Here is a 19720-nt window from a genome sequence, read left to right as displayed (position 1 = left end):
GGGCTCTGTCTTGTCACTGGAGCCAAGGGTCTGTGGCTTGGCTCCGGGGCCCAGGGGGCCAGCTCTCGTGGCCCATTATCCGTCCGCATCTTTCCACAGGCCCAGGACGCAGGCCCGCGGCATCGTCTCGCCCGGTCGAGAGTCGGCTCGCGCGTTCGCGGACTCACTCACCCTGTGTCTTGCTCTGACGCTGTGCCGCCTCGGGGAGCGGCCCCAAGAACAGCCATGCGGTGACACGCCGTGAGCAGCGCGCCCTGAAGCACCCCACCCGTGTACAGTCAGGGAGGGGTCCCGGGCCGTCTCGTAGCAGCTTTCTCCTTCTGCTCTGTTTGCAGGGCAGCCCCGGCTGCCGGGAGGAGAGCCCACCACCCACCAGGTCCTGGGAGGGGGGGAGTTTGCTCCAGATTTCGCCTTCAGGCAGATACAGTCACCCCTTCTTGAGGAGCAGAGCTCAGAGCAAAAGCAGGGCCAAACTCTGCAAGCTCTAGGCTGGCCTTTGTCGACCTTTGAGGACTGTGGGTACTTGCGGGCAATATTGTGGATATTGAGGATATTGCTCAGGTTCTTGGTTTTCCCAGAGAGAGGAGTAACTGGAGAAGGAAGAGAGAAGAGAGTCAGGTTCCTGGAAGGAGGCAGCCAAGTTCAGAGCAGAAGGCAATCAGGGAGAATTTCCCAGTGGTGGGAACACATGCCCACCCCACTCTGCGTGGAGAAAGCCTGGGTGAGCTGGTCTGCAGAGAGACTGACACCTGAGCTCAATGGGCTGTGAGTCCCACCGGGTCTGTGCAAAGGCCCTGTGGTGTGTGCGGGTGAGACACTGTCAAGACTGGCTGCCCTGGGAGGCTTCGAATTCAGCCTGGGTCCCCTCCAGGCTGAACGACACTGCAGGTGCTGGAGCTTTGGAGGAAGCAGGCCTGTTGCTCACACCCCTTTCTGCAGTCTGCGGTCTACCCCTCCGCAAGGCGCTGTCAAGGAGTCTGCTCCCCAGCAATGTGCCGTGCTGCCCGGGCTCCTCAGAAACCCACCTGCAGTCTGCCCCCCTCCAGGGCCAGCATACCGCTGGGCCATCTGCCCCTGCCCCCAGCAGCACGCCCACTCCTTCGGGAGCAGCTGTGGCGCCAGCTGGAGCCTGTGGGGAGAAGAGAGCAGACAAAAGCGGCAGCAGCAGGCCCGGAGAGAGTGTCTAAACACAGGGACTATTTGGGGGTCATCTCTTATTTTCAGTTTGAAGTTGGTCCACCCTCCTGGGCTGTAGACATGGTTCCCTGGGCCTGCAGCAGTGAGGCCTCCTTTCCCACTGGTCGCTTTAGAAATAGGCGTTTCCCTGGTGGCTCAGCGGTAGAGAACCTGCCTCCCACTGCAGGAGAGGCAGTTCGCGCCCTAGGCCAGGAAGATCCCCTGGAGCAGGAAACGGCAACCCACTCCAGGATTCTTGCCTAAGAAACCCCACGGACGGAGGAGCCTGGTGGGCTTAGAGTCCATGGGGTCACAAAGGAGTCAGACGCGACTTTGCAACTAAGCCACCACCACCACAACAACCTTGGAAATAACCCCGTGGAGCCTCAGTCTGCCCATCCACAGATGGGGCGGCACGGGCCCCGCCTGCCAGCCGTGTGGGGACAGGCCCTGGTTGTCTGCCCGGTGCCCAGCTGGAGGGCGCCCGCAGGGAGCAGCCCTTCCCGGATGGCTCTCAGGGACCGTTTGGAGGGAATGAAGTCAGCCCGTCTGCTTCGATTCCCGCTGATGATGGCCATGTGTCATTAGTGCCAATTAGGAGAAACGAGGGCAGAAAAGCTTTTGGCCCGGGGGCCCGGGCTGGTGGGAGGGTCGCTGGGACAATTGAATTCCCCACCAGACAAATGTGATTACCGCTGCAGCCTGGGCCCACCTCCCCGGGGGCCCCGGGACATAAATGGCCAGGCGGGGCGGCCGCGCTCGCCCAGCCATGAAGGTCCCCAGCCCCAGCGCGCGCGAGGCGGCCTCCGTGTACGGCACCGCAGTGGCTGTCTTCCTGGTCATCCTCGTGGCTGCGCTGCAGGGGTCGGCCCCCGCCGAGAGCCCCTTCCCCTTCCACATCCCCCTGGACCCCGAGGGGACCCTGGAGCTGTCCTGGAACGTCAGCTACACGCAGGAGACCGTCTACTTCCAACTCCTGGTGCGGGAGCTCAAGGCCGGCGTCCTGTTCGGGATGTCGGACCGAGGGGAGCTGGAGAACGCCGATCTGGTCGTGCTCTGGACTGACAGGGACGGCGCCTACTTCGGGGTGAGTCCTCCCCAACCCCAGCGCCCCCGACCCTCCCCTTGTCTGCACTCACCCTCCCAAACCGGGTAAAGGGACTCTCCCTCGCCTCTCCGGTCCCCTGTATTTGAGCATCCCTGTGTCCCAAGCTTGGGCGTCTTGGATGCCAGTGTGAGGCCAAGAGGGGAAACAGGTGGCTCCCCTGACCACCTGGCATGCCCAAGGGGTGCAGCCCGAGACGGCGGGCACGCTGACCACATAAAGCACAGCCTCTCCACACCTCCCCGTCGCCTCGGGAGGGTGGCCCCCACGCCACCACCTGCACAAAAAACGCGCAGAGCTCACATGCACCCAAGCGAGGGGCCTGGCCTGCACCGCCTGGGAGGTGGTGCTTGCACTCGTGGGTGACCTGAGCACCCGGCCTGGAAGGGACCATCCGCACTGAGGCACACCCCTCACTCCACACCCCAAATTCACCCTCAATTCTTGCTGGAAAGGGCGGAGGAGCAGGGGGATTGCCCTCAGAGGAGAGGGGCTTGTGGGGCCCTGGACAGATTGCAGAGGGCCCCCCAGGTGGGGAGAGCCCAGCCATCCTGCCCTGAGCACCGCCCCAGCTTCCTCTACCCCGGCCTCTCTGCGGGCCAAACCCGCTCTCTCAGGGACACAGACCCAGGAGGGCTAACACCCTCCTGCAAGTCAGCAGGCACTTGATCTGTGGGCAAAGGGGCTCTTACTTCCTGAAGAGTGGGAATCCGGCCAGACCGGCGAGCCAGGCTCAGGAGGAGCCTCCCAGCCTCATGTTCCCCATCTGCAGAGTGGGTACAATTCTGCCTCTCCACTTTCTCGGGATGAGGGGGTTCACACGAGGTGATGCCCTTGGCTGATCTTTCTGGAACCCCGGGGGTGCTCCGTCCAACCCCTACCACAACTCTGCAGGCAGGAAGGAGCTTCGCCCATTTTCCGGGGAGGTGGGAGGCTGGGCGAGTCTGACCACCAGCTGGATGGAATGAGGGCCACTGGCTCTGGGCCGCCCCGCCTCCCCTGCACGAGGCAGCTCAGTGGCTCCGGGTCACGGCCCAGGGAGACCGGGGCAGCGCGGCTCCAAGCTGGTCCCAGAGGAGCAGCGAGCCCTGGGCCCAGCTTCCCCAGCTGCCGAGAGAGCTGGGGTGACTTTCGCACCCTCCCGCACAGGCAAGATTAATTTGCACAACAAATTCCTATGCAAACAAATGTCAGGCTTGTTTTTCCTCCTTTAGCAATTATGTTCAACAAATACAGTCTCGAGTCCCAGCTGAAGGCTCACAGGCTAAGTTTCTGCTTCTGTTTGAACCGAGTCCTGTAGATCCCCGGCGGCCCCCGGCAGGAGCTTCGTCATGGTGCCTTTCTCCAGGGGAGAGATTTGGCAAAATCTTTCATGGGTTTCTTTTTTTAATTTTTTTCCTCAAGGAAATGAAGAAAACGTGCTGCCACCCTGAATGCAGGGTTTGAAAGCATTCTGAGGCCGAGGACCGCTGGCCCGTGTTGCTCCTCACCTGCTGGTCGGGGCAGGGCCTCCCCCGCAGCCGCCTGGCCCAGGGGCTGTCTTTGGTGCCCTGGCCTGGAGCCCCTGGGTGGCTGGGCCTTAGAGCTGGCTGCTGGGAAGCAGCTGGGGGGAGAGGAGGGGCAGGGCTGGCCAGAGCCGCAGCCCTGGGACATCCTGGGGAAAGGCAATGGGGCTGTGTGCTCCGGGGCCTCAGTTTACCTTCTCCAGGCAAAGCTGGGACTCGGCTGAGGCGGGCAGGTGCAGGGCTTCAGTCTCTCAGGGGCGTGTGAGTGCGGGCTGGTGCCCAGACCCCGCCGCCAGCATCTCTCCTGCCCCCGTTCTCCACGTCTCCCCTCTCCAAGGCTGCCTGTGCTGTCAGGCCGCTGCCCCCCAGACCAAGAGGGGTTCTTTGTCTAGGACCCCATGTTCCCAGTCGTGGCACCTCCTGAGTAATACAGGTTCTGGGTCCCACCCAGAGGTCTGGGAACCTGCATGGCCAAGCAGCGCCGGCTGGCATTTGAGGTCACCTGTCAAGGCCGGGAACCCCAGGGCGGGGTGTGTCCCGGGGCTGTGCTGTGGGTGACCGCCCGGCCCCTCGGCCTGGCCACTTGCGCTCAAGCCTGACCCTGTCTCTGCAGGATGCCTGGAGTGACCAGAAGGGGCAGGTCCACCTGGACTCCCAGCAGGACTACCAGCTTCTGCGGGCACAGAGGACGCCAGAAGGCCTGTGTCTCCTCTTCAAGAGGCCCTTTGGCACCTGTGACCCCAACGACTACCTCATCGAGGTGGGAGGCGGCCCGCTTGCCGTGGGCGGAGTGGAGCTGTCTTAACGTCCTGGGGCAGCATCCCGGGCCCCTCGCCCGCACAGAGAGGGGCTCCCAGGGGCAGCCGGGCAGGGACAAGGCAGCTTGGGAGAAGCCAGCTCTGCTATCAGCCTCTAATCCTATGAATAAGCAGCTCTTGGTTGACACATAGCTGACATGTTTCTAGACGTGGGCCTCGCCCCGAGTGACCGTGCCCTGGACCCGCTCTCTCCTCTGGGTCCAGCATCTTCAGTGGAATTCTGGAGAAGACTCTCCAGGAGACTTTGGTCCCCCGACCTGGCCCTGGTTGGCCAATGGGCTGTGAGGCTCAGGGCAAGCCCCGCCTCCACTGGGCCTCAGTTTACGTGTCTGCAAAGGGAGAAAGGGACCCAGAAGTAAGGCTCAACCTGCTCTGTCCAGGAATTCACGGCCTCAGTGGACCCGAGACCCTTAGGGAAAAACAACCCGGTTCTCTCTTGAAGACAAAATCCATGTAACTTTTCAGCGCATGTTGACACCCACGGTCTTGCGTTATCTGTGCGTCATAGCAGTGACACAGGCTGGCCCGGTGCAACATGAGGAAACTGAGGCCAGACCGGGGAGGACGGGTCTGGGGACCCATGTCACGGTGGGGACAGAGCTGGGGCCAGGATAAGTCCTGAAACAGATGGGTAGTGTTCCGGGGGCTCTGAAGAGCACCAGTCCTGTCTGTCTCAGTACAGAAAGAATCCAGCCAGAGGCAGAGGGCTCGAGAAGAAGGGGTTTATGAGAACAGGACACTTGGGAGGCTGCACCCCAAGAACTTAGTGGGCTACAGTTTTATAGCCAAAGGAGAAGCAGGGTGGGGAGAAGGCCGTCTTTGTCTTTCTTGAGTAAACATCAAGCTTCCGTCGTCAGCTCCTCCCCCTGGTCGGGCAGGGGAGTTTTCCTGTCCCTACCTGGTCAAGCCAGGTCCACAAAGTATTCCTTTTCCTGTGTGCAGAGAGCACGCCCTAACTCACTGAGCTCACTGGGCAGGGCTGTGGGCCTCGCGCCACCATTGTTTCCTTATTTGAGGGCCGCTTCTCTTGCTTCTGCTGCACGATTTTGTTGCTAAGCAAGCCTGCTCGGTTCTGCGGTTGAGTAAACGCTTCTCAAGTAATCGTCAACATTCAGGGGTCTCTCGTATTTTTTCCTACTTAGAATCCGCTAGTGGGATTAACTGTTTAATCCCCCGCTTTGTCCCTGTCTCACTTCCAGAAGGTCACCCGAGTCCTCACCCTCCTGCTCGCTCACCCATGGTGGAGGCAAGGGCGGGCAGAGCACCCTCTCCCCGAACTTTGCAGGGTGTCTGATGCCCACGTGTGCTCAGCTCAGAGCTTCTAGTCTGGTGCGGGGCAGCCTCCCGCCTGGAGCTCTGAGACACCCGTGCAGAGAACAGCCCTGTTCCCAGGGACCCGGGGGAGGCAGAGGGAACTAGGGTCCCAGATGAGCCAGCCTGGTTCACAGCGACCCAGCAATGGTTAGTTGAATGGACACTAAGCAAATGTAGGCTGAGGGCATTTAGGAAGACAATGTATCAATGCTGGGTGCAAACCGTGGGCTCTGGGCGTGGGCGGCCTTGGATTTAATCCCAGCCCAGTTCACACAGAGCCTGAAGGTTTCCGTCCTTCACAGAGACGAGAACCAAGCATGTCACCTGCCAGGCGGGGGTGGGGAGGGACCTGGCAGCCTCTCCGCTCACCAGGAGCCAGGCTCGGGACTTTGAGTGACGAGGCCCCGTCTCACCTGCAGGACGGCACTGTCCACCTGGTGTACGGACTCCTGGAGGAGCCGCTCCGGTCCCTGGAGGCCATCAACACCTCCGGCTTGCGTACGGGGCTGCAGAGGGTGCAGCTGCTGAAGCCCAGCATTCCGCAGCCGGCGCTGCCCGCGGACACGCGCACCATGGAGATCCGCGCCCCCGACGTCCTCATCCCCGGCCAGCAGACCACGTACTGGTGCTACATCGCCGAGCTCCCAGATGGCTTCCCCCGGCACCACATCGTCATGGTAGGCGGGCCCGCGTGTGCCCACCCCTGGAGAGCTGTCCGGGGCCCAGCCCCACGCGTGCTGTGCCCCCCATCGCCCTGCTCACTCCCCACCCGCCCCCTGAGGGCTGCTGCACCCTGGCTCCCCAGCCTGGACCAACTGATGTCTTGATTTTTGCATCTTCCGCTGGGATGGGAATGGCTGGCTATCTATCTGTCTGTCTGTCAGGCTACCCTCCCCCTTGAAATAACCGCTCAGCTCAGAGCTCAGTTGCCCTGAACACCCACCCGGAGACACAGCAATAGTGACAACTGCTGCTGAATTACTCTTTGTCTGGCTCCAGGGGAAGGGAAAGTGGTTTACCCACTCCATCGCCCCAGCACTACGCACACAGCCCTGCAGAACACCATCCTTATTTCCAGTCGAGGGTGTATGGCCCAGAGAGGCTGTGTGAGCCCCCAACTCACACAGCAGGAAGCGACGGGCCAGACTCACAGCTGCACCTGTCCCCTAGGCTCAGGCTTAGCCTCGGGCAACCTCTGTGTCTCTGTCCAGCCCCTGCTGCTTTCATGCAAGGACTGCTGACTACCTGTCCCCCCCAACCAAGAAATGACTTGCCGGGGACCCCTTCCCTCTGCTTCAGCTCTCACCGTGACCTTCTGGCAGATCCTGACTGGTTCCCAGGTGGTGGCTTAGCTCCCCAAACCCTGGACTCGAGGCTCCCCAGAAATCACCGGGTGCAGCCCTCCCATTTTACAGATGGGCAAGCAGAGGCCCAGTCGGGAGGGGAGCTTCAGTGGGGGTGAGCGTGTGGGGGTGGGGTCTCAGCGGGCGCCCACCCCGCAGTACGAGCCCATCGTCACCGAGGGCAACGAGGCACTGGTGCACCACATGGAGGTCTTCCAGTGCGCCGCCGAGTTCGAGAGCGTCCCCCACTTCAGCGGGCCCTGCGACTCCAAGATGAAGCCGCAGCGGCTCGACTACTGCCGCCACGTGCTGGCCGCCTGGGCCCTGGGCGCCAAGGTGCGTGCCCCTCCCACGTCTCCCGGGGGGGGCCCTTCGCTGCTGGAGTCCCATGGCTCTTTGGAGCCACAGATGCCTCCTCCAGCCCCTGTTCCTTCCCTCGTGGGCGTCGTTCTCGCTCCCCGTCAAGTTCCGCTGGATTTGGAGGGGACTGTGCACAGGGTGGTCCTGGGGCTGCCCTGGCTCCATCCAGGGTCTTCCAGAAGCTTCGTCCAGCAGCTCAGTGGTGGGCTCGCGCGGTGGGCTCGCCTGGGGTTAAGAGCCCGCACCCCCTGATCTCAAGTCTAACAGGAGCACTGCGTGGGCTGGTAACGAGCTGCCTGTCAGGGGCGAGCACCATTCCAGCCTGGCTGCCCGCCAGCGCCTGCCCCGCCCTCGCAGCTCAGGCTCCGGCGGGTGGGTTTGCCCGGACCCCGCAGGGCCTCCCCTCGTGCCTGCCCCGTCTGTCTTCTGGGCTGAGCCCTCCCTTCGCCCCCTGCAGGCCTTTTACTACCCAGAGGAAGCTGGCCTGGCCTTCGGGGGGCCCGGCTCCTCCAGATTTCTCCGCCTGGAAGTTCACTACCACAACCCGCTGGTGATAAAAGGTGAGGAGATCCCAGACACTCTGCCCTTCTCGCCTGCCTCCGACCCGCCCTCGGGAGCCCGTGGGCTCACCATGTCCCAGCAGGGTAGCCGGGCTGGCAGGGCTCAGGCTGCGCCCTCTCCCCCGAGTCCAGCCTGCCTGTCGCCTGACCCACTGTGGCCTGTGGCCCTCTCAGCCTCCTCTCTGCCCGTCTCCTGTGGCTGCGGTGGGCTCTCAAAGGCGCACACCCACACAGGAAGGGCCCAGCACCTCACCCCTCCCCCTCCACAAACACCAGCTGCCGCTGCCCTGGCATTGCCCCGGGAACCACCTGGGAAAGGCAGCTTGAGGTTTCTTGTGTGGCCATTTTGCAGATGAGGAAATTGAGGCCAGGGTTAGACACAGCTCACTCCTTCTCCTCACACCATTTCCTTGCTGGCACCTGCCAGAGCAGACGGCTAGTATCAGGGTGTGCCGACCAATGGGGACGCAGAGAGTGGAGAGAAGGTGTCAGCTGGAGGGGGTTGCATACGCCATATCCCCTGGAAGTCTAACTTCTGTGAGGCTGCTAAGACCCAGAGACGCCCCCTACCCCAAGGAGGGGTGCTCCCATCTTCTTCTGTCCCCAGAACAGCATGGGCCGGTACAAGGTACCTGGCTGGATAGCAGGAAGCAGGCTCCCCTGAGCCAACATCATCCCTGCCCCAGAACCCAGCCTCGATGGCTTGACCACCAGGAGGCACGGCCCCAGACTGTCTTCAGGGCAAGGGGCGTGCTGGGCTCAACAGGGGCATTTCTGGCCATGGACCTCCCTCCTGCTTCTCTCGATGGAGCAAATGTGTGCCTGGAGTGTGCGGGTGACAATGGGGCTTTGTTTCCATGTGTTCTGAGTCAGGGCAGCAAACAGGTCCTGCTAGCTTGGCTCTCCTCTGAGTGACCCTCGGTGACGGCACCTGGAAAGGCATCTGGGGTTGATTGGAGATGTCTGCCCTGGGTGCTGGAGGGGGGGCCCCTGCTTCCTGCTGTTGAGTTCACGCTCAGCAGACAGAAACCCACGAGACACCCCCGTGTGGGAAGCAGAGTGTGATCTCGTTCCCCGATCGACCACAGGAGGGAGTCGCAAGCAGGGGGTGAGGGGGTGTGAAAGGAGCAGTCTCAGTGGCCCGGGCGGCATGGCGGCCTCGGAGGACGAGGAGCCTTTTCACGAGGGAAGCCGACACGTGCTGCGTTCCAGATGGAGGGACAGGCTGTGCCTAGACATGGAGGTGGGCAAGGCCAGCATGTTCTGGAAAGCACAGGTGGTCCGGCCTGGAGGCAGCATAGGGGCTGGGAAAGCGAGGTGGGGGCCAGAGAGCAGGACGGCTGGGTCGCTCTGCACCCGAAGGTGGGCACAGGGTCAGTCTTCAGGAGGGTGATGCCAGCTGACACTACCCCGGAAACTGAGAGCGTTTTCCTCTGTTTCACCGGCGTCTCCCATCATATATAGCCACACAGGCTTCTTCTCACTCACTTTTTTTAAATGACATTTTTCATTTGTGTAAGTGAAGGGCAGAAACAGTCTGATAAGAAGCTGAGCTCCAGGCTGGGCCCAGCCCATCTCTCCCTGGGGGTGTGACCGGGCGTGGGGCACCCTCCCCCTGCCCGTGCTCAGTTGCTGGCTCGGCCGCTCTGGGGCTGTGAAGGCTCAGGACACAGCGCTCCCAACGGGGTGCAGGCTCCGCGGGTGTGCTTGACCGGTAGCCGCCAGCGATTTCTTCCCGGCCGCATAATTAATACCTTCTGCCACTGCTAGAATTATCTGCCGCGTGCACAGAGAGGACCATAAGTCAGCTTGGGCCTTAGCGTGGTACGGGATTTACAGCTCATTTAAAACCCGAAAGCAAATGGATTTTCAAAAACTCCTTAAACGTCAAGGAAGTCTGTCTCTTCCTGATTTTATCTGCTTGTATTTATGGATCCTCTGCCAAATATAAGGATGCTCCTGTCGCTTCGCAAAATCTGGAGATGGGTCTCTTTTCTATAAATATCAAAATTCCACAATTATTTCATTATTTAATCCCTGTCTGAATTTTAACCAATTGCATCTCCCTTTTTATTATTATCCTCTGATGTAATCAGCCCAGAGACACAGAGGCTGAGTTTGGACACTGCGGTGGTGGTGGTTGGGGTGGGGGGGTGGCTGGTGCAAGGGGGTGGGAGGCAGAGGGGGTGTTCTTGGTTCCACCTCAGAGCAGCTGAGCAGGGAGACAGCCCAGCCCCAAAGGTGCCGTGGGCTGCGTCCCAGCTCGGCTACTTCCCAGCCCTGCGGTTCTTGAGCAGGGACTTCAGCTCAGGCTCCAAGCCTCAGTTTCCCCATCTATAACGTGGGACAATGATTCTCCAGCTCCATGGGCTCCCTGCCCGGCTCCCAGCTCTCCTGCATATTCCGAGGGGGTGGGCCATGTCCAGCCTCCACTCCTCCCCGATGGGGCCAGCCCTGAACTGCTCAGGGCCTCGCTGAGCGACTCCAGGCAGGGAGAGGGCAGGAAGGAGCTGCTAGAGGCCTGTGGGTGCCAGCATCCCTGGACCTCCGGCCATCAGCTTCACATGACCACTGGGAGGCTGCCCAGGAAGATTTTGGGCTCGCCAATCAGCCGACGGCAAGAAGAGCTGGCAGGTGTGGCTGGACCGTGATGGGCAGAAGCGATGATTCTTCTTCGGATGAGGCCTTTGACTTCGAGCCCAGAGGGGGACAGCAACTTGTCGGAGATCACACAGCACACTGTAGCAAACAGAGCCCAGCACAGTGTGTGAGCCGGGGGAGCTCCAGGACCTCGCCCCAGGAGCCCACCCTCCTTCTCAGCTTTCTCCTGGGACGTCCTCCCACGAGATGCAAGCCCTGGGTCAGCCCTGCAGGACAGGAATCAATGGAGGGAGCCCCAGAAGGACGTGCCTTAAATACTTCCTGCTGACCTCACCACCCAGACCCCCGCTCACCTGCCCTGGGGCAGAGGCCCCTCTGTGAGACAGGCCGTGCCCTCCTCTCCGCCCAAACTGAGCAGTTCGCGCTGCGGGTAGATTCCAGCTCAGGGCCCTGTGAACTCATGGGAAGAACATCAAAGCGCCTGCCCAGCCCTCGGAGGGACTGGCCAGCTTCCCAAACCCACGCAGGCGTCTCGCCCCGCCCAGTTCAACAGCACCGTTTTGGGTTTTCGTTTGCTGCCTTAGTTAAGTCTTCCAGAGCACTCACCTCATTTTCGCAGAAACAATAGCTCTTTCTTTCCCTACGGGAACTGCGCGGGATGCGTGAATTGGCCTTCCGGTAACCATGGCGTCTGCCTGGAGTAAACGGGTGTGGGGACAAAGGCAGGGGGCAGCAGGCGCGGGTGCCCTGTGCCTCCTGGCTGAGGGCAGCTAGGGGTCACTTTGCGGGGCTGGGGGCCAGGGCCTCTGCTCACCTCCATCCCTCCTCCCCCCAGGCCGGCGCGACTCCTCGGGCATCCGCCTGTACTACACGGCCACGCTGCGGCGCTTCGATGCGGGCATCATGGAGCTGGGCCTGGTGTACACGCCCGTGATGGCCATTCCCCCACAGGAGACGGCCTTCGTCCTCACCGGCTACTGCACAGACAAGTGTACCCAGCTGGTGAGTGGCCGGACCCGGGGTGGGGCCGGGCACCGCCCGCTCCCCCTGCTGAGGCCCGAGGGTGGGCACCAAGGGCGGCAGCTGTGACCTCGTTCCCCCCCACCCTGAAGCTTCCGCAGCTTCCCCCAGCCCCTCGCCGCCAAGGAGCCTTCCTGCGGCCGCGAGCTCTGTACCACCCTCTCTAGCGACAACTGTGGGCCCCCATTTAGTGGTGGGGCTGGTTGTAAAGGACCCGCCAGCCAATGCAGGAAGCGTAAGAGACTTGGGTTCAATCCCTGGATCAGGAAGATCCCCTGGAGGAGGGCGTGGCAACCCACTCCAATACTTTGCCTGGAGAATCCCATGGACAGAGGAGCCCGGCAAGCTACAGTCCAAAGGGTCACAAAGAGTCGGACACGACTGAAGCAACTTAGCACGCAAGCACTCAGTCCACACCCCAGCCAGCATTTAAAATACGAGTCCAGCCATGAGTGAGACAGGCAAGCATTCACCGCGGAAAAGCACACGCGGTGCAGCCAACCACCAAGGCCCCTCAGCACAGCGTCCTCCCCTCCCCTGGCTGCCAGTTCCTGGGTCTTTTGTGTCCTTCTGCTTGTTGCTACAAGCCCGTTCACGTGCATGCTTCAAAACAGATTGAACAGTTCGTCCGTGACTTGCCCTTTAACCGACACGCGGCACGGATGAAGTGGGAACCTCATCACCTGAGTCAGCCAGGCACCCAGGGCAGAGCGCATGAGCAAGCACTGGTGCCCAGGGCTGCGGGGGGCAGGTGGGCACAGGTAACGTCAGTCTCCCGAGCAGAGGGAGGGCCGGCGCTTCTGGAGGAGTGAAAGGGGCTCCCCAGATTCTGGGTCCTCCGTGCCCCCTGCCTCCCCCAGTTCCGGCCAGGGCTGACCTGTCCCCTCATCACCACCATCCAGGCTGCCTTAATTTCCCACTGATGAGAAGAAACCCTCCAGGGAATTTCTGGGCACTCGGGAAACGTGTGCCAGGTGGACTCTAGAGGTGCAGCTTCCGTGCACGGGGATGTAAGCTTTCACTGGGTTAACTCTGGCAAAACGGCCCCCAGAAAGCCCACTCGGTGCTTCCTTCCCCCACAGAACTGGGGTGTGCCCGGGGCCCCAGACTCACCCACCCACCATGTTATCAGTGTCTTAGTGTGTCAATCACTGGGAGAAAAACGCCCCTGCTGTTCCATTTGAATTCCCAGTTATAGAAGTAGGCTTCCCTGGTAGCTCACCTGGTAAAGAATCCGCCTGCAATGCAGGAGACCCTGGTTTGATTTCTGGGTTAGGAAGTTTCCCTGGAGAAGGGATAAGCTACCCACTCCAGTATTCTTGCCTGGAGAATCCCATGGACAGAGGAGCCTGGCGGGCTACAGTCCCTGGGGTGGCAAAGAGTCAGACACGACTGAGCGACTGACCTCAGGACACATTTATAAAGCTGAGGACCTTGGCACCGACCTCTAGGCCACTTGCCCTTCTTTTCTGTGAATATCTGCTTGTAACTTTGCCCAGTGTTTCCGGTGGGCTCTCTGTCTTACTCTGGTGGTTTCTATTTGGCGGATGTTACTTCTCAGTCCATATGAATGCTGCGAACACCCTCTCCCGCGTGGCCCCTTCGCTCTCACAGTGCCAGGTGTTAGCATCTCCAGCCAACAGATGAGGAGCCTGGGGCCCGCGGGGGCCATGGTGCCTGCCGTTGCAGAGCGAGAAGTCAGATGCAGCCTGCTCTGCGGTGAGGTTTAGAGCAGATTTGTCTTCCCATGAGCGGATCCCCTGGGATTTGTCCCTCGTGGTGGGGGGACTCCTCGAAGCATTAGGCAAGCAAGGTGCCCTTGAGACAGAGCCGGTGGGCTCATGGGCTTCGTCAGCGTCCACGGAGGATCAGCTCCATCCGAGACGAGGCTGAGGAACTGTAACCACAGCCGCGTCTGACCACGTCCCGCGTCCCCAGAACACGGTGACTTCTGGCCGTATGAAGGGCCCAGGCCTCCTGTGCCGGCAGGACCCGGGGCGTGTTGACCCGCTGACCTTGGCACACCTCTCGCCAGCCTGGAAACGAGGGCCTGCGTGCCTTCTCTCTGCAGAGTCTCTAAGTACAAAACAAAGAGAGCTCCGTGTTCTTGTTCCCCTTCAAATAGTACGTTCTTTGGGAAAATCGCATTTCTGTGGACACTCATGGAAGGGCTTCTGGAAGAGTGGGCTTCTCGTCTCCATTGGCAGACCCCCGAGGGGCTCAGCTTCCACAGTCAGAAGTCTGTCCTGGTCTAGACAACCCGGCCGAAGACAAGCCCAGAAGAAGCACCGTGTTTTCGACCACAGGCCCCAAGATGGCAATCCCCCTGAAGCTGTCACACATCTGGACTCTGGGGACTGGAGGGGAGAGACCCAGGGTCCCACCCGTCGTCGGGGGCTCCCAGTTGTCACACACGTGGCCATAAGGTCTCCCAGCCCTCCATCACTGCGAGGGGGCCAGAGCATACCCGTAATGACCGAGGGCAGGGGTGGTGGCTGGCGGAGAGCAAGCTGGAGGCACGGAGGGGGAGTCGGGTGACCCGCAGAGGCGCAGCCTCTGGTCACTGCCTGTGGTCACTCGGTGACGGAGCTGCCGACCGTGCGCACGGCACGGCGGTGCGAGGTCAGGGAGATGACGTGTGGTGGAGAAATCGCTCGGTGAATCTAATCGTTTTAGGACGCTTTCCGTCTAAACCGCGTGAGCGTCACGTCGGGGGAACATCTGGGACGTCGTCTTCTGCCCTGGGGGTGATGTGAGGGCTGGCCCGTCTCCCCGGTGCTGCCCGGCCACGGCTGGGATGGTCGGGGCCGGGAAGGGCCAGAGCCGCCCAGGCACAAGGCCGCCCGTGGGTGCCAGGCCCTGACCCCGCCCGCCCCGCAGGCCCTGCCCCCCTCGGGGATCCACATCTTCGCCTCGCAGCTCCACACGCACCTGACGGGCCGGAAGGTGGTCACGGTGCTGGCCAGGGACGGCCGGGAGACGGAGGTCGTGAACAGGGACAGCCACTACAGCCCGCACTTCCAGGTGGGGACCCCCAGCCCCGCCTCCCTGCCCCGCCAGGCCCGCCTCTCCTCCGACACCCCCATCCCGCGCTCAGCTTCTACCCCTAATGGCCTCCCGGCCGGAGGCCTCACTTAGCCATCCCGGCGTCCCCCAGAAGGTCGTGGGGCGGCGGGAGGCGGGCGGGCACTGGGCCTGCAGGACTCTGAGGTCTTGCCTCGTCCTTGCCCCTCCCCACCCTCTGCTCTGCCCACCCCAGGAGATCCGCATGTTGAGGAAGGTCGTGTCTGTCCACCCGGTGAGTGCCCGGTTCAGGGCAGGAGGCCGAGGTTGGGGGAGGGCAGGAAGGATGGGGAGGCAGAGGCCGTGGAAGGCCTTCCAGAACCAGGTCTGAGACTCCCCCGGGGCTGCACAGGGGGCCGTTGGAGGAGCCAGAACCAGAGGGCTCTCGGGGTCACAGGCTTCCCGCCTGATCCGCAGACCACAGACCCGAGAGTTTCAGGAGAGATGAGGGCCTGGGGCTCGCCGGGGGGTCGCTGACCAAGCAGCAGGGCACTCCTGGGCAGGGTGGGGGCTCGCCCAAACGCAGGCTGTGCCGCCCGACCAGCCCCATGCAGCCACCAGCTGGCCTGTAGCCCCAGGAGGAAGGAGCCAGAGAAGTCGACCGGTCGTCACTCCCTGGGGACACTCCAGGGTGGTCCTCATGTGTGGGGATCCTGGGGGCCACCGTCAGGTTCCTCGGGGGGGACCGGCTGCTGTGGCCACTCGTGGGTCCGGCCCAGCGCACCTGGACCCCAGGTGGGCAGGTGCTGAGGGCGTCTGTCGGCTTGGCCCTCCAGGGAGACGTGCTCATCACCTCCTGCACGTACAACACGGAAGACAGGAGGCTGGCCACCGTGGTAAGTCACCCCAATGTCCCGCCTGCCCCGTGCCGCAGGGCATGGGCACCACTCTCAGCTCCGCTCTCAGGCTGTGGGCCCTGGGCCAGCATTAACATCCCCTCTTCAGTTCAGTCATGTCCGACTCTTTGTGACCCCATGGACCACAGCACGCCAGGCCTCCCTGTCCATCACCAACTCCCGGAGCTCACCCAAACTCATGTCCATCGAGCCAGTGATGCCATCCAACCATCTCATCCTCTGTCGTCCCCTTCTCCTCCTCCTGCCCTCAAACATCACCTGGGTACTCGGTAAAAAAAACACATAAACTCATCAGTTCCTCCCCAGGCTGGGTGGTGACTCCCAGCGATGTCTGCTCTAATGAGCTACCTGGGTTATTTTGATGGCTGCCCTAGTCGGAGAGCCACTGTCAGAGACATGTGTCAGCCCCGGAGCCACGCTGGGGAGAGGCCGGGGGTGTGAGGGGGCTCCCTGCCCCCAGGGAGACACGCCAGCCACACCTGACTCCTTCGACTGCAAAGGTGGAATAAAGCTGGGGATGCGGAGGAGGCGTCGCTGCCTGAGCTGCGCGTGCCGGCTGGCTGCTTTGCTGTCTGTCTCTCCAGCAAAGGCTGAGGACTCCAGGAGGGCAGGGCCTCTGCCCACTCAGAACACGATCTGGCCTGATGAGTGGGTGCACGCGTGTGTGCGTGAAAGCATTGAACGCCCAGGGAGCCTGAACGGCAGCATCTGGGCTAACGCTGGCGCGCCGGTGCCGATGGGCGTCTTCTCCACCCTGCAGGGGGGCTTCGGGATCCTGGAGGAGATGTGTGTCAACTACGTGCACTACTACCCCCAGACGCAGCTGGAGCTCTGCAAGAGCGCCGTGGACCCCGGCTTCCTGCAGAAGTATTTCCACCTTGTGAACAGGTGACGGCTCCACGGGGAGTGTGCCCGCTGTGCCTTCCAGCCCCGAACGCTCCCCCCAACCCCAAACCCTCCCGGCCCTGGGCGAAAGCAGGGAGCCCAGGAGCAAGGTGAGCAGGAACCTGGCAATCAGGCCCCCACCCACTTTGAGGCGCCCGTGGCAGGCATCACCAATCGATCCCCATACTTGCTTCCTATCGAGTCTGGACTTGGCCCGAGGAGCCCTCCACCCAGCCCTGGAGCAGCCGTTCCCAAGTGACCCAAGATGGCACAGATGAAACCCATTAGTCGTCAGGGCGGGAGGCAGGGCCAGGGCAGTGTGCTGGAAGGCTGTGGCCTCAGGTCCGCTCTGGGGGCCCCACCCCTCTGCAGGGAGGCATCACCTGTGCCTTGCTGGGCTCCCCTCTGCTCCCCCAAACCCCACTCTGGGCGGCTTCTTCTTGCACCAGGTTCAACAGTGAGGAAGTCTGCACCTGCCCCCAGGCGTCTGTCCCCGAGCAGTTTGCCTCCGTGCCCTGGAACTCCTTCAACCGCGCGGTGCTCGAGGCCCTGTACGGCTTCGCGCCCATCTCCATGCACTGCAACAAGTCCTCGGCCGTCCGCTTCCAGGTGCGTCTCGTGCGCGTGCATGCGTGTGTCCGGGGGGGCATCCGTTTCCAGGTGTGCCTCCCCGTGTGTGTGTGTGCGTGTGTGTGTGTGTGTGTGCACGTGCGTGCCTGTGTCTGGGGTGGGGCATCCGTTTCCAGGTGTGCCTCCCCGTGTGTGTGTGTGCGCGTGCGTGTGTGTGTGTGTGTGCGTGCGCGCGTGTGCATGTGTGCATGCGTGTGTGCGTGCGTATGTGCGTGCGCGTGCATGTGTGTGGGTATGTGTGCGTGTGCGTGTGTGCACAAGGGGTGGGGCATCCGTTTCCAGGTGTGCCTCCCCGTGCGTGTGTGTGTGTGTGTGTGTGCACGTGTGTGCGTGTGTCTGGGGTGGGCGTCCATTTCCAGGTGTGCCTCCCCATGTGTGTGTGCGCGTGCGTGTGTGTGCGCGCGTGCGTGTGTGTGTCTGGGGTGGGGCATCCGTTTCCAGGTGTGCCTCCCCGTGCGTGTGTGTGTGTGTGCGCATGTGTGTGTGCGTGTGCGTGCGTGTGTGTGTCTGGGGTGGGGCATCCGTTTCCAGGTGTGCCTCCCTGTGTGTGTGCATGCGTGCATGTGTGCGTGCCTGTGCGTGTGTGTGGATGTGTGTGCACGCGTGCGTGTGTGTGTCTGGGGTGGGGCATCCATTTCCAGGTGTGCCTCCCCGTGAGTGTGCGTGCGTGTGTGTGTGTGTGTGCACGTGTGTGCGTGTGTCTGGGGTGGGCGTCCGTTTCCAGGTGTGCCTCCCCGTGTGTGCATGCGTGTGCGTGCGTGTGTGCGTGCGTGCGTGTGTGTGCACGTGCGTGTGTCGGGGGGGCATCCGTTTCCAGGTGTGCCTCCCCGTGTGTGCACATGCGTGCGTGTGTCTGGGGTGGGCGTCCGTTTCCAGGTGTGCCTCCCTGTGTGTGTGTGCACGTGCGTGTTTGTGTGTGTGCACGTGTGTGCGTGTGTCTCGGGGGGGCATCCGTTTCCAGGTGTGCCTCCCCGTGTGTGTGCGTGCATGTGTGTGTGCGTGCACGCGTGTGTGTGTGTGCACGTGTGTGTGTGTGTGCACACGTGCGTGTGGTTTGTCTGCTGCCAGCTGTTCCTGCCCATGTTGGGGGGAGGGTGCATGTGGCTGGGCCTGGCCGGCTGCCCTTGGCCATGCCGTCACCCCTTCCGGACACCCAGCAGCAAGTTCTGAGTCTTCCCACCGCTCTGTACCCCAGAACCCCTAGAGGAGCCCAGTGGGTGACAGGGCTCCACCCCCAAGGAGCTGGCAAGAAGCACTCACACAAAGCAAGGAGCAGGTGGTGAGAGAGGGGCCCAGACAAATAGCCGACGGCCTACGGGGGGGTGCTGACCGCTGCCCCCGGAGGCGCCACCCTCTCGCCCTCTGCCGGAGATGCCGGCGCATCACGGGACCAACCTCGGTGGTGTAAGCGGGGCATCCGCAGCTGCCCCCGGAGCCTAACAACACAGTGCTCAGGGGGCGGGGGAGGTGAGAAATCAGGGTCTGAGGCTGCAGCCTGGGCTCCCTCCTCATCTGGGACCCACCGGGATCCAAAGGCAGCTTGCTCACCCCCTGTGAGCTCCTTGCAGGGCCCAGGGCCTGGGCTGGGGCTGAGTTAGGTGGAGAAGGCTCCGCGACCTGCGACTCTGCGAGGCAGCTTCCCTGGAAGCACTGGGAGCTGGACTAATCGCTAATCGAACGTTCCCAGCCCCAAGGGAGGGCCAACACTGGATCACCAAAGAGCAGCTTGGGGCCGACGTCTGAGGTGGTTGAAGTGGGGCGTTTGACGCAGCCGTGTGTATGAGTCGGGGGGTGGGGAGAGTGGCTGAAAACTCAGGCTGCACCAGGCCTTCTGAATGCTTTCCTGAGTGAAGTGAAGGGTGGCTGAGCAGGCAGATGGGGGCAACCCTGGCTCCCAGGTGAGGACCCCCATGTAGCAATGGGCGGTTTGCTTTGGTTTGGGAGAAGGTGAGTTTAAGGGCAGGAACCCACGGGGTCACTGGAAGAAGTGCCGGGGGAGGTGGCCCCCACTTCGCCCCTCCAGCCTCCGTTTACCTCCTCGTCCCTTCCTTGCAGGGCGAGTGGAATCGGCAGCCCCTGCCTGAGATCGTATCCAGGCTGGAAGAGCCCACCCCGCACTGCCCGGCCAGCCGAGCTCAGAGCCCCACTGGCCCCACTGTACTCAGCATCGGGGAGGGCAAAGGTTGAGCGTGGGCGGTCTCCTCGCTCCTGTCACCATGCTGTCCCTGCGGGCTCAGGCTGGCTCTGTGCACCCCATACTCTGTGAAGACCCCCATGGAACAGCCCAGCATGGAGGGCTGGACCAAGCCACCGCCTGAGACCAGGGTCCGGTCCAGCTTTCTCCCCCGGGGACCCCCTGCATGGCTGAGAGGGTCCCGTGACCACTCTTGTTGAACCACCGAGGCCCAGGTGGACCGAGACCCTTGCCCACCCTCTGACACAGCATGAGGGTAACCCCTCTTGGAGGTCTAGAGTCCAGTGCT

At 62.3% G+C, this 19720-nt stretch overlaps 1 protein-coding gene across 1 annotated transcript; it reads left to right on the top strand.

Moving 5' to 3' along the window:
• Positions 1-1945: 1945 nt before the first annotated feature.
• Positions 1946-19424, top strand: DBH (dopamine beta-hydroxylase). Its single transcript, XM_068978751.1, has 12 exons — positions 1946-2263; positions 4400-4546; positions 6338-6595; positions 7421-7597; positions 8079-8181; positions 11618-11784; positions 14683-14826; positions 15062-15100; positions 15642-15701; positions 16483-16610; positions 17057-17216; positions 19293-19424. Exons 1-12 carry the CDS (start codon positions 1946-1948, stop codon positions 19422-19424), a joined length of 1833 nt encoding a protein of 610 aa, XP_068834852.1.
• Positions 19425-19720: the final 296 nt, after the last annotated feature.

Source organism: Capricornis sumatraensis, chromosome 1 (assembly GCF_032405125.1).
Source record: "Capricornis sumatraensis isolate serow.1 chromosome 1, serow.2, whole genome shotgun sequence".
In the NCBI taxonomy this organism is placed as follows: domain Eukaryota; kingdom Metazoa; phylum Chordata; class Mammalia; order Artiodactyla; family Bovidae; genus Capricornis; species Capricornis sumatraensis.
The sequence above is the reverse complement of the archived record's forward strand: the minus strand, read 5'-3'. Positions and strand labels throughout refer to the sequence as shown.

Excerpts from the sequence above, each read along its gene's own strand:
- DBH (XM_068978751.1), top strand. The coding sequence starts at position 1,946 with ATGAAGGTCCCCAGCCCCAGCGCGCGCGAGGCGGCCTCCGTGTACGGC. Across the intron at positions 6,596-7,420 it reads CCCGGCACCACATCGTCATG|TACGAGCCCATCGTCACCGA; the intron begins GTAGGCGGGCCC and ends CCCACCCCGCAG. Across the intron at positions 15,702-16,482 it reads ACAGGAGGCTGGCCACCGTG|GGGGGCTTCGGGATCCTGGA; the intron begins GTAAGTCACCCC and ends TCCACCCTGCAG.